Source organism: Scomber japonicus, chromosome 3 (assembly GCF_027409825.1).
Source record: "Scomber japonicus isolate fScoJap1 chromosome 3, fScoJap1.pri, whole genome shotgun sequence".
NCBI lineage: Eukaryota > Metazoa > Chordata > Actinopteri > Scombriformes > Scombridae > Scomber > Scomber japonicus.
The window spans coordinates 15,096,737-15,110,012 of record NC_070580.1 but is presented as its reverse complement, the minus strand read 5'-3'; the positions used below and the strand labels follow the sequence as shown (position 1 = coordinate 15,110,012).

General features: G+C 36.6%; 1 protein-coding gene across 2 annotated transcripts in view; it reads right to left on the bottom strand.

Annotated features, from left to right (window-relative positions):
• Nucleotides 1-13,276, bottom strand: part of cpne5b (copine Vb) — a 121,065-nt gene that overhangs the window by 84,646 nt on the left and 23,143 nt on the right. For both annotated transcript variants that reach the window (XM_053315219.1, XM_053315217.1), the window contains exons 2-3: nt 7,890-7,930; nt 7,471-7,517 (exon numbers count right to left, since the gene is read on the bottom strand). In XM_053315219.1, the coding sequence (XP_053171194.1) occupies nt 7,471-7,517; nt 7,890-7,930 (88 nt within the window). The remainder of the gene's footprint in view (nt 1-7,470; nt 7,518-7,889; nt 7,931-13,276) is intronic.

The window sequence follows — 13,276 nt, the reverse complement described above, 5'->3', positions numbered from 1 at the left end:
AACCTGTCAGAAAAATAAGCACTTGAAAAAACATATGCCTGATAAGAACTTTCTAAAATAACAGAAACAAGCTTTATACATTTATATAATGTGTACGTTTTTTAGTTTGGAACATGGAGGGGGCTGGACTTATGACATATGGATGCAGCCAGCCACCCAGCAATGGAAACTTTTTGGCTTCACTTTTGGAAAGCTGTAATGTCATTCAGACTTCCCTATGCCCTAGAATCACTGCATTCCCATCTGCCTTCCTGTCTGCCTGCTTGCCCGTGTAACCTGCCTGCATGTCAACCTGCCTCTTCACCTCTGCTTTACTCCAACAAGCCACGCTCTCACCTCGCTCCAGTCCAGCGACCCTCCATTACCTCTCATCCTCACCTGCAAATCTCCAGACATCATTCCCCCTGTCTCAAATGTCATACCTTTTAACCTCTAGGTCTGTGTTGTACGATTTGGTCCCTACCCACTGATTGTAACAGCTGGGGCTGTGGAGTATCGAACAGATCCTCAGGAATGATAAAGAATTACGGGTACTTCAGTCATTGAGGGAGGAAAAAGACAACAACCTCTTCTTAACACGTGTAACCTAAATATGCTAACATGTGTTTCACTTTACATGTGAACATATACAGTAGCTTGTTTTAGGAAATAATTATTTTAAATAAGCATTATTATACATTATAATGAATGTATTGAAATTCAGGTTGTTCAGCTACCAGCATATGAGTGTGAAACCAGTTTTCTATACAACTTTTACACTTCACTGAATGCACTGTATGGGGAAACAGCCTCTGAACCAGGAAAAACCCCTGCATTCAGGCCAAGTGTAAAATTGAGTAAAAATGTCTCTAACCAAATCTAGAGCATAGTTTTTTATTGTAATTTTATCATAGAGGAGAATGGACGTTTGCAGTCATGAAGGTGAAAGCACCTAGATTATTTTGTTACATTTGTATTTGTTATAAGCCAAAACCATTGGGGACATTTTTTATCTAATCAAGATCCTGACAGAGAGCACCAGCTGCATAAACACGATGTCATGCACAACAAATACTGGAGGAGGTAGAAATCATCATTAAATGTAACCTGAGCCTTGCTGAAAGATTTATGTGCTAGAGGGTCCTGTCAAGAAATGCTATTTGGAGTCTCTGGTGAGTCACCTGCGCTTGTTCTGTCTTAAGTTTGGAAGTGTTTGGCCTCGCCTGCACAGCATTACCTGCAGCTGCATTAACGCCCACAACGTCTTAACAATACGATTATGAAAGTGATGGTTTATCTCCATGAGGAAATGACTGCTTTTAACGTTTCTGTTTTTACAATAAAAGCAATGAACATGACAGTGTGAAGTATCATTTGGCTTGTGAAACGCTCATTATATTAATCATGTTTTGTATACTAGCCCATCCTACAGTCTGTGCCTGTCAAACTAGAAAAACAAAGTGCCATTTGTGTGAAGTGTGAAAGAGGGAGTATAATGGAAAGACCTTGCATATGAATATACCAGTGCATTAAGCATATACACATACCCATACATATATACACAAAAACACACTCAACACAGTCCACTGCCATCCTTCAGCTCCATTTGAATGAAAGCCCACACAGCCATCTGTTCTCAGCGGGTAAACACACAAGCAGCAGACGATGAGGGTCATTTGATGGAATAAGTACATGTGAATTCCATTAAATTCTGATCTATTACACACCCACAATGGATCAGGTCTGTAAAAATAATATCTATGGCCTAGTGGATGCGTGGACAATTTACACTGCTGTATGGGATAAGTAATAATGTCAAACATGGGAGCTGACATTAAAGATATCCACAGGCTGTTAAAGGTACATGTACATACAGTGGGGAGAATAAGTATTTGATACACTGCCGATTTTGCAGGTTTTCCCACTTACAAAGCATGTAGAGGTCTGTAATTTTTATTATAGATAGGTACTCTTCAACTGTGAGAGACGGAATCTAAAACAAAAATCCAGAAAATCACATTGTATGATTTTTAAATAATTCATTTGCATTTTATTTTTGTTTTAGATTCCATCACTCACAGTTGAAGAGTACCTATGATAACAATGACAGACTTCTACATGATTTGTAAGTGGGAAAACCTGCAAAATCAGCAGTGTATCAAATACTTGTTCTCCCCACTGTAAGTAAGCACAGAAATATACAATATACATGCAGTATTTCACAGACACACAAATGGCCATATAGGTGGAAGTCTAATAGAATTAGAGACATTAAATACTTGTTTTGTCACATCTGTCTTGATAGCTCACACGCCTGCAACAGCATTTCACACCATGCTCAATGTAGATTGACAGCAAGCATCAAATCAGTTAAAATAGTATCACCCATCATTATTTATTTCCACTAAGCTTTGGATAAAGACCTCCCTGAGGAGATCAGGCGAGAAACTAATAACTTTTCTACACAAGACTTTTGTTGTTTTCACATCTGAATGACAAACAAACTGTTTGTCATTCAGATGTGTGTCACATATTAATTTAATTTGTTGTGTTATTTTAAAATCACCTTAATTTATTGTGTCCTAAATTTCTGAAGTGATCCATTTTCCCATGCATTATTTGCAAAAAGTATTTGGTAGCTGAACATTTTGAAACATAGGGCTGATGATACTTTTATTAAAGAGGACATATCATGTACATTTTCAGGTCTATATTTATATTCTGAGCTTCTACTGTAATATCTTTGCATGATTTGCAGTTTTAAAAAACTAATTAATTAACTAAATTAATTCGTAATGACCCTTTACAAAGCCCTTCAGTTCAGCCTCTGTCTGAAACAGGCCGTTTAAGCTCTTGTATCTTTAGACCCCCCTCCTAATTAGTCCACTCTCATTCCTCATGCCCAAGAAGCTGCATTTTGGCTGACTTCAAGTGGCTAAATAAAGAACCAATAGTAGGATTTCACTTTTTTTCTTGTTCTTTACTTGAGATATCGCAGTGTTTCCCTTATATTCATTATATTAGAGTGTAATGTGTGTGCGAGTGTGTGTTTGAGCAATTGACAGTTGGCAGTAAATGTACAGTACAGAGGGGGTTAGCTCCAAAGTTAGTGACAAACAGTTTGTGATTGAGTGGACAAACAGACAAGAGTGGTGTGATGATAAATACAGATCATCAGCAGTAATACTGTCTGCTACAAACCCAACAAACCACAGTAAGAGCTGGCTTAATGCTTCCTCAGTGTGTATTAGTCCCCAACATGTGACCATATTGATCCTACATTTTGAGAGTTCTTCTCTGTTGGTTGAAGTCTCCAATTACAGAATATATTTCCTGGCATTTTCAGACAACTGATGGCTGAACAGAAGGAACTGCTGAAGCCAACCACTGTGTGCTCAAAGTGAAAAGAACATTTGAGGAAGGAGTGCCTTAACGTGAGTCTCATCCCTCTTCTACTTTCCTTAGTAATTCCAACTAAACCCATGATAAATATACTTAAATACATTATGCAAACTATATTGCAGTTAACCAGTTTGTTATTGTACATTCGGATAAATTAAATTGTTTAATTCCTAAATACTAAAATGAAGTTCAATCTAATTAAACATTTGTATTATTAGTAGTAGTAGTTTAATGTTCAGTGAATTTAACATTCAGATAAGTGAACCAAACAAAGCATTTTTGAATAATTTTATTTTGCCACATTTTTAACAACATTTTTATCAGAGTGCAGTCTCATGACCCAAGATGATGGAAAACTTACAAAAAACTATTGCATCTATTAGACAAGCATGTGTGAAGAGTAACTTCCATTAACTGTAATCCTTACATGGAGCGTAGACCTGAGCTGTTAAAAGCTTCTATAAAAAGATAGAAGAACATCAGTAAGCTTTTTGAATAGAAAGACAATTAAACCTGTTGCTCTGAGTCTCTTATGTGACACAAACATAAAAAAAATACTATATATATATATATATATATATGTATATATATATATATATATATATATATATATATATATATATGCATATTGGTTGATTAATCAGTTGGTCAACCAACACAATTTTTATTCTTATTGTTAACTTTTTCTTCAGCTGCTTGACATATTTTAACAAAATGTATCCTTCAAAAAAGCACAAGTAAGAAAAACGAAATAATTCATAATAATATTCATAATATTCATATTCATAATAAAAAAGAAAATGTAACAGCTGAACATAGCTGGGAGACAACAAACATGGCTGACCTGATTCTGGGATTAGAACTGCATATTGGTTGATTAATCAGTTGGTCAACCAACAGATAATTACTCACTTTTTTATATAATCAAAAATAAATGGTTTAAATTCTGTGAGAATGTTTTTTATTTAGTCCTCTATAACAATCTGAATATCTTTGGGTTATGGACTGTTACTCACAACAACTTGACAAAACAAGATATTTGAAGATGTCATCTTGGGCTTTTGGAAAAAAAACAATAACCATCTGTCACAATTTTTAATCATAATTTGCTGCTCTATTACTGCAATACACTGAAAACAATGTTACAATATTCATTTGAAATGAAAATCCTTCATCCTATGTTGGGTGTAATGTTCTTATCAGTGGCTGTGATAGTACTTTAGTCCTACACTCACTTTGTTCCTAATATTTCAACATCTTCTAGAGCCGCATTTCACATCACATTAAATGCTTTCTATCACCCCCAGAAACCAGAAACAGCCAAGTACAACTGAAGAAATCCTACAGTCCTACAGAACACCAATTTGGTTCTTTACAAACTTTGGGGAAAGTCTTTATTATTTGTTCTCAAGTGCACTTTCTAATGGCGCTTTTCCACTATACAGTTCTAGCACTACTCGGCTCAACTCAACTCGGTTTTTCTTGCTTCTCCATTATGGGGCTTTTCCATTATACCGTTCTAGCACTACTTGGCTTGACTCGACCCTACTCGTTTTTTTTTTTGCCTTTCTATTGGGATAGTACCTGGTACCTGGTACCTGGTACTTTTTTAGTACCTGCTCTGGCGAGGTTCCAAGTGAGCCAAGCCGATACTAAAAATGTGATGTCAACAGACTGCCGGCCACTGATTGGTCAGTGAGTCTTCACTGGAAGAGTCATGAGCCGTGCGACACAAGAATCAAACCCACGATTTTTAAGTACTGGCAACAGCGTTACAGCGATTCAGCTCTCTTCTCTTGCTTTGTGTGTGACAAAAAGCCATAGACCGAGCAGCAAGTACACCATCGCCCCGATGTCCTCCATTGTTTATGTGTTTGTGTGGCGTATAAAACTAAGTCACAGCTGTTTCGCGCAGCCGTGCTATGGCGTCCCCACCGACATTGAAGAGGTACTATGAAGTCATGGAAAAGGTTGTTCTTGGTACCAAACCGAGTCGAGTCAGGCCGAGCCGAGCCGAGCAGAGTCAAGTCAAGTCCAAGCCGAGTAGTGCGAGAACTGTGTAGTGGAAAAGGGCCATTAATCAATCAGTAGTAGTATCTCAATTCCATAATCAAGCTCATGACTCCTTGTATCACCACACAAGCTCAGGCTACAGAGCCAATATTGTCCACAATGATCACTCCTTCAACAAAAATGCTACTGTTATAATAATGTCCAGTTTCTCCAACCTACTTGTTGATGACATATATGCCCATGGAGGTCTTCTGCAGGGATCTCAGAATGTCATCTCCTTTGAGCTGCAAGACTTTACATTGATGACATGAATGTCTGTTCAATTCAAGCCCTTGCCAAAGTTCACACATTTCTGGTGAAGCCTATATCCACTAGATAAATCTCTCTAGTTTTTAAATCTGGTGTCTGGTATGATTATGCAACAATGGATTTGTCATTGTAAGCTTTGTTTAAACTGAATGACTGCAGAAGTAGCAAGAAGAGTTTGTTTCTAAAATGTTCTTGCCAAAACTATCAGTTAGCTTCTGCTCCACAGCACTTCAAGATTGATTGAGAAACACCTGAAATACAAATGAACATCTGGGAATTTACAAAGATAATTTAAAATCAAATAAAAAATGTTTTCTTTGTTCTAGCAAAGAAAATGTTCAAGTCATAATGTACTAGTACAGGCTTAAACAATATGACTGTCAACCCAAAAAAATAACATTTATACTACAAGAATAATAATACATTAATAATAAATTCACGTATTTGTTTTGTGCTAAATGTACCACACTGACAAGATTAGAAAACACACCTACAGCTAAAGTTAAAAACTGAGACAGCGATAAAGCTGCAGCTACAGACATTCAATAATCAATTAAAATTGGTAAACTTGTGATACTGTACTATAGGTGTCCAAATACCAACATAATAAAAATAAGAGCTAATTGTTAATAAGACAAACACTGAATTCATCTTGCATAAGAGCAACATCAATTTGCCTAGCTTTAATGTAGCTAATTTATAGCTAACATTACATCTAGCTACGTTAGCTATGTTACATTATGTCAGATCATCGAGCTCAGGACCAGAACTTATTCTTTCTCTATGAAAACACATTTCTAAGTGTAAACAGGACCCTGTTAAAGTAAAAATACAACACACAAATTATTATGTAATGTTTACTTACCCAAATCAGTGAGCCTTCATTCAACATTTTTTCAGCCAGTCAGTCAGAGAAAGAGGAAACAAATTCCCTTAATGTAAAATGGTGGCATGTGTACGCACATGCTGGCTCTAATATCTACACACCATTTTGATATGTAATTACTTTTGGAATATAAATTCTCAAAGAAGAAATTTAATTTTGTCTGAATGTTAAGTGAAACTTGTTACTGGACAGAACAGCTAGGGGTCTGTACAGATATCACCACATTTACACAAATATACATGTATTAAAAGAAACAGAAATCTGTATTTTCATTTTGGTTTTAGTAAGCTTCATAACAGTTTGGATTTTTATCATAGCCATGTTACCGACTGAATAACATCATTTACTGCATCTCTCTATCGTTGAGGTTATTTTTAGCGAAAAAAACTCTGTTAGTGGAGCTTTATTATTTTGTCATAGTACAATCTGGTAGGTGTAGCTGCTGCTGTCAGAAAGTACGCTGCTGTTCCAATGTAGCATGACTGTACTGTGTCCTCCTGAGATCCAACTTTTAAGTTAAACTTGCCAAGTCTGCACTTGGCAAACTTGGTATTGAGAAAGGGCCTATGTCAAATTGACTTTCGGCAAAGCCTAGAGCTCTTCCTCCAGCATTTCATACACGATCCAACCATAGATGCGGTTTTGACTTAGTCATGCTGGGAGGGAGGGATCTAGCAGAATTTGGGTGTGTAGATACTTTGTAAATAACACATTATAATCAAAGAAGTGAGTTTGATTAAAATGTAACATTTAATTAAAAAAAATCATTTTTTCAGTGCACACAAAGCAACTACAAACACAAAGCAAGCACCGGGAGACCAGACCTTAATTGGATATAAGTCCTTTCCTCTATGTGTGTGTGTGTGTGTGTGTGTACTCACCTCCCTCCACTGTTTGGTCTCAACACCTTGTGTATAGAGCACGCATACTGTGAAAAAGTACAAGATAGGCACAGAATGAGATAAATTGTAAAGGAAAGAGAAAATGAGAGAGGCAAAAGGAGATAAAGATAGAGACTATCAGAGAAATGCAAACAGGTTCCAAATGGGAAATCAATGTGAGGGTTTTAGCTCCAGTACAGTGAACAAACAGCCATGGCACTTGGAGCAAAACAAAGATTTCTTAACTCACAAGGCGGCACATCCATAAAAACAGACACCGACCAAGAGAGAAGGTTCAAAAAGGACAAGAAGAGAGCGACACAGACTGCAGCAGTTTTTTTTAAAAGAGTGAAGTATTAGCACAGAGACGACAGAAGAGCACAAACATTCAGAGTGAGACAGATATACAACATACTCACATGGATCTGACTTGGAGAATGTGTCTTTATCCAGCAGATTTCTGAATAATAAAAAAGTGAAGAAGAGAAACATCTGTTACTCAAAGAATATTGTGTTGATGCTGACATACTGCTATGATGAGGTGATGAATTCAAAAGCATAAAATTCAAAGGTAAAATTGCACTTATCTGTAGACTCTCTAGACACTTAACATAAAATAAATATCTACAGTAATTGTTAAATTATATACTATCCAAGTATAGAGCTGTTTGCAGGAAAAAGCTGTTTTTTTCCTTCTTCTTCTTTTTTTAGTCAAAGTGATGGTGCATTCACTTGAATACAAAACTTTATTCTTCCCCCCTCTTGCCCTCAGAGAATTTCCACCACAGAGCACTCAGTATTTTGCAAAAACATATTAAAAAAACATCAGTGGGCACACTTTAAGTTAGATGTGAATTGCACAAGAAGGAAAAACAATGCCCCTCCACAGCTTCAACATCACTCTTTGCTACAGTCACTTGAGTTCTGCTGTCAGCTTCTGATCATTTGCTCAAGTCTCAAGTAGTGTTTTGCGGAGGGATACATCATACAAGAGGGTAATTGTACAACAAAGCACTTCAAGAGTACTTAAAACACCTGTACTTTTATCTCTTGAAAAAATCTAATTCAGCAACGTAACAGTACCTCTGCTGAATTTCTTGGGGAAACATAGCAGGGTGAATTTGTGACAGTAGCAAACAAGTCTTACCCTGTTTCTCATTGAAATAAACAGAGAGCACAATTTGCCCTGACTGCCCCTTTTATGGAAGTTTAATCCATGTAACAATTACAGTGATAATGGTATAAATTGTACCATCCATGCAACAAAACTAATAAGGAAGTGTCACTCAAGCATTGTCTGTACACACCCACACATTACCGGGAGCTCTAATCAGTCAAGGTGAGTGAATACACCTGTGTGGGTGTAACATGGCTGTGTGTAATTACTGCTACTGCTACTATATCTAGCCCTGTATATATCACCATGCAACCACTGTCAGAACTATTCTGTGTTTCAGTACATTCACCTTGAATATCACTTTAATTTTTATTCATTTATTTATAATGACGACATAAATGAATCAGCATTTCTGCTTATTCAGACAGTGGGCTCATTTTGAATTGCTGTCCTTTGGCATGATGTTCTAAAACCAGTGAAGTGATCTGCCAACAAGTCCTTCAAATTAAACAGCTAAATATGACGTTTGACCATGCTGACACATAGGAGCGTTTTCTAACTATATCACTATAGTATTTTTGGTGGTACAGTAGTATAGCCTTAGCCAGGGCCTCATTGACCACGTCATCGCTGGGGGATCACATTACCCCCCCTGCACCCATTATCGGCCAGCCAAGGACCTGTCAAGGAGCCATCAAGGAAACAGGGGAACTTTGAAATTGCTTCATCTGTAGGACAGTCTCTGATGTTCCACAGTACTATAATGACTACCTTACATTCTTTGTACACCTTCACACTACTGATATGTTCCCAGTTTAATCAATGTGTTTTTGTGCTACACTTTTTGGGGTTTTTTTGGGAGGGGGGCATTTTAGACCTTTATTACAGTGACAATAAAGAGTAGACAACAGGAGAGGGAGAGACCACAGTGCACTCTTTGTGCTACACTACTATATGGATACAGATAATAACAGATCAAATTCTGTACATCTAAGAAAAATGAGACTGCTTGCAGTAAAGCTGTAAAGTAGCTGGGTATTATTTCTACATTTTCATTTTGCATGTTTTTTTTTAGCACAAAAACACATTCTAATTAAAACATTCACATACAATGGCTCACAGGTACGCAGAAAATTGTGGGGTTTGGTATCTTTGACAATGGCAGACTGATTACCAGCATGTCTATGAGTTTACTGAACACTCATCTCTCTTTCTGCCCGGTAAAAAACCCACCACGCCTTCCTTATTACAACATGTAACTTTGCACTTTCCTTTTTAAAGCAAAAACAGTCACACTTTAACAAGTTATTGTGTGGAATTGGATCCTTACACCATCATGCTCTCTGTGGATTGAACTGCTTATTGAACTTTATTTAGAGGCAATGTTGTTTAATAATATCAGCTCTCTATTCAGAAGCAAGCATCTTCAGAGAGAGATATGTAAAGATTCGGGACTTACAGATATTTTGAGGCTCAACACACTTCAGAGAAAATATACATTTTTCTCCCATTACTCGTGAATTGACAATTCCTTAATTGCAAATTCCCTGATAAATTGTGTAGTAATGTGTGATATTAGGGAAATCGCATACCATGTGGCAGTCAAATTATGTCTAGATCCAGGATTGGAAATATAATATAGAGGCAGATGGAGAGTGAATATGTCTTTATTACAAGATCAATCATATGAAAAGTTGCTATGAGAGGATATAAAATTAGTCTTCAAAATGAATATTGGTAGCAACAGTTTGCAAAGTGGTTAGAATTAAGGAAATTCAACTTCAATTCTTTCAAGATCTTTGTAACCTTAAATTCAAGTTGCATGATTTTTGCATAAAAAAGTCAAAAATGCACTATAGTCTATAGGTTAACTTCCAATTTGGGGCGGCTGTGTCTCAGGAGGTAGAGCGTGTCGATGTACCCTCGGGCAAGACACTTAACATCAAATTGCTCCTGTTGCTGCGCCAATGGTGTATGAATGAGAATGAATGGTTCAATTCCCCCTGATGAGCAGCGTGGTAGCCCCTGCCATCAGTCTATGAATGAGTTGTAATGTAAAGCGCTCCCAATATGATAACAGTAATTAAAAAGTTAACCTCTTTAGCCAAAGATATAAACAGGGTTTTTAAGGATTAGTATGAGACCCTGTATATCAACGTTTCTTCTGGTGCTACTCAAGATGATTTGGGATTATTTTTCTCCAAAATAGATGTGACTAAGCTTCTCCCTGATCAGGTAGAGAGCTTAGAGTCACCTGAGAAAGAGATAAGAAAGGCTGTGTCACTTATAAAAAAAATAGGAAATTGCATAATTGTGGTGGATTTGTGATGGAGTATTACAAGGAATACATCCTGTGAGGTTGCAGCACAGGTGCCTCAAAACCTTCAATGAGGCCCTAAGAGCACTCATCCCCAAGAAAGATAAGGGCACATCTGACCATTCTAATTTTAGACACATAGGTGTACTCAATCTTGAATGTAAAATCTATGTTTACATGTACAACAAGTCCTATTTGCGTTCTTTAAGGTTAGTAGAGGAACATGGCAGGGCTGTTCATTTAGCTTTTTTATTATTTATTGTGTTTTTAGAACCCCTGGCTTCTGCTATAAAAGCCAATACCAAAATAAAATGTGTTGAGGGCGATTACAGAACATAAACTACTGCTCTATACAGATGAGATGACATTTTAGCATTGGTAACTAATCCACTGACCTCCCCTTTGATGGAGACCATACAATCATATTCAAAAATGTCATGCTATGCTGTAAACTGAAATAAATCAGAGGCCATGCCATTCTCTGCATCCTGTTATCCATATATGGTACAAAAATCTCACTTCAAATATGTCCAGGAGGGAATGAATGCCATGAAATTAGATTACGTTGGGGTCTGGAAGAAATGTGACCAAATTGTAATTTGAAAATGACGGTAACTCCCCAGTTGAATTACATATCAAAAATGTTACCAATTACAATGCAGCTTAACATTTTAAATAAATATGAGTATATGGTTAAGCAATTCCTGTGAGAAGGAAAGAACAAGAATCAAAATGAGTAAACTAATTGTGTTCAATGCTATAAATGTATATCAAAAATTAAACACATTCCAGTGAGGTTTGGACTACAATTCATAGATTATATAAACTGTCCCCTTGCTGGAAGCACTGACACTCCAGTGAAATATAATGTGTTGGGGATCTGTATAAAGATGACCAGTTTTGGTCTTATAGAGATCTAGCAGAGACATTTGGCCTAAAAGATAAAGAACATTTTTTTAAATATTTACAGGTTCAAAGTTGTCTCAAATCTATGGCCAAGAGTATTGACAATAACCCTACAGTATAACACCATATTTTAAGTCGCTACAGTATTACAACAGAGCTGCACAATTTTACAAATGTACCAACACCATTCTGATTGTTTCAGAATGAAACTGCTCTGGCAGCGGGAAGTGGGAGAAGAAATACAGTTGGAGTACAAAGGAAGCAAAGGGGAAATTTACACAATACAAAATATTACACAGATATTATCATACATTATTAAGATGATATAAAATGAAAACAATGAAGGACAATCTGTGCTAGAAAAGCCGAACATTTGTTGAAAGATTTCTGTATTGTACATGGGTGTGCACAGTGGTCAGAATATTGTGGGCTAGAGTTGCAGGATGTAAGTGAATGGTCTGATTTAATAATTCCCCCTGACTCCCAGCTCTCAATGTCAAATGTGTCAAATGGTGTATTCTCAGTCGTAACGGTTGGCTTGGTCACAGCTTCCAGGATTTTAAGACAGTGGAAATCAGTTAAAGCTCCTGACATAAAGGAATGGGCAAGCACAGTGGACAAGACAGCATCATATGAAAGTGTGCTCAATAGACTGAAATGTGATCTGATAGATCTTATTTTAAACCTATGATGTGCCCACCATTAATTCCCAAAATGAGGACATTAACTAAGGATGAAAATAGTATTGGTAACTATGGCAGCTAACAGCACTAGCCATCATTTTAAGCATTTCTCATTTTTAGGGGAATCTTCTGAACCTGACATTTGATTAGTGCCTGCAGCACTGATTTACAGCAAAGGTTGGAGAGAGAAAATTATAGGCTTGTGTAATGCAAGAAGAAAGATCAAAAAGGTCATTGTCAAGGGTCTCTTTCACACTGTGTGCTCCTCCGCCTGTCTGTTCCACTCCAATCTCTGTAATTCATTCTTAGCTATGTGAAATATCGTCCTCCAAAATTTTGTGGTATTATTTGTCTTTGTTTCTTGTGGGTGTTTTTTTTGTTGTTTTGTTAGTTAGTTTGTTCTTTTTACAGTTGTTAGAGGTGAAGTATTTTGATGATTTAATTTACGTTATGTGTAATTGATTTGTATTGCACATTTCAACAACAAAGCAATTGAAAATGATTTGAATAAAGCAGAAATGGCATCAAGACAAAATATAAAAGCAACACAATGAAGACATATAAATGCAATTAAAAGTTTTAAATTGGAAATAAAAAATAAACTAAAATATAACAAGATAAAAAAGGAGAATTAAAAAGGTTACCGTGCAGTATAAGTTATCAACTCTCTAATTAGGTTTTACCAAAAGGTCATGGCAAACAGCTATGATTTAAAATAACTATGATACACTTAAAAACTGTGCACAGTCCAGAAATACTTGTTCCCATCAGGATGAGATTTTA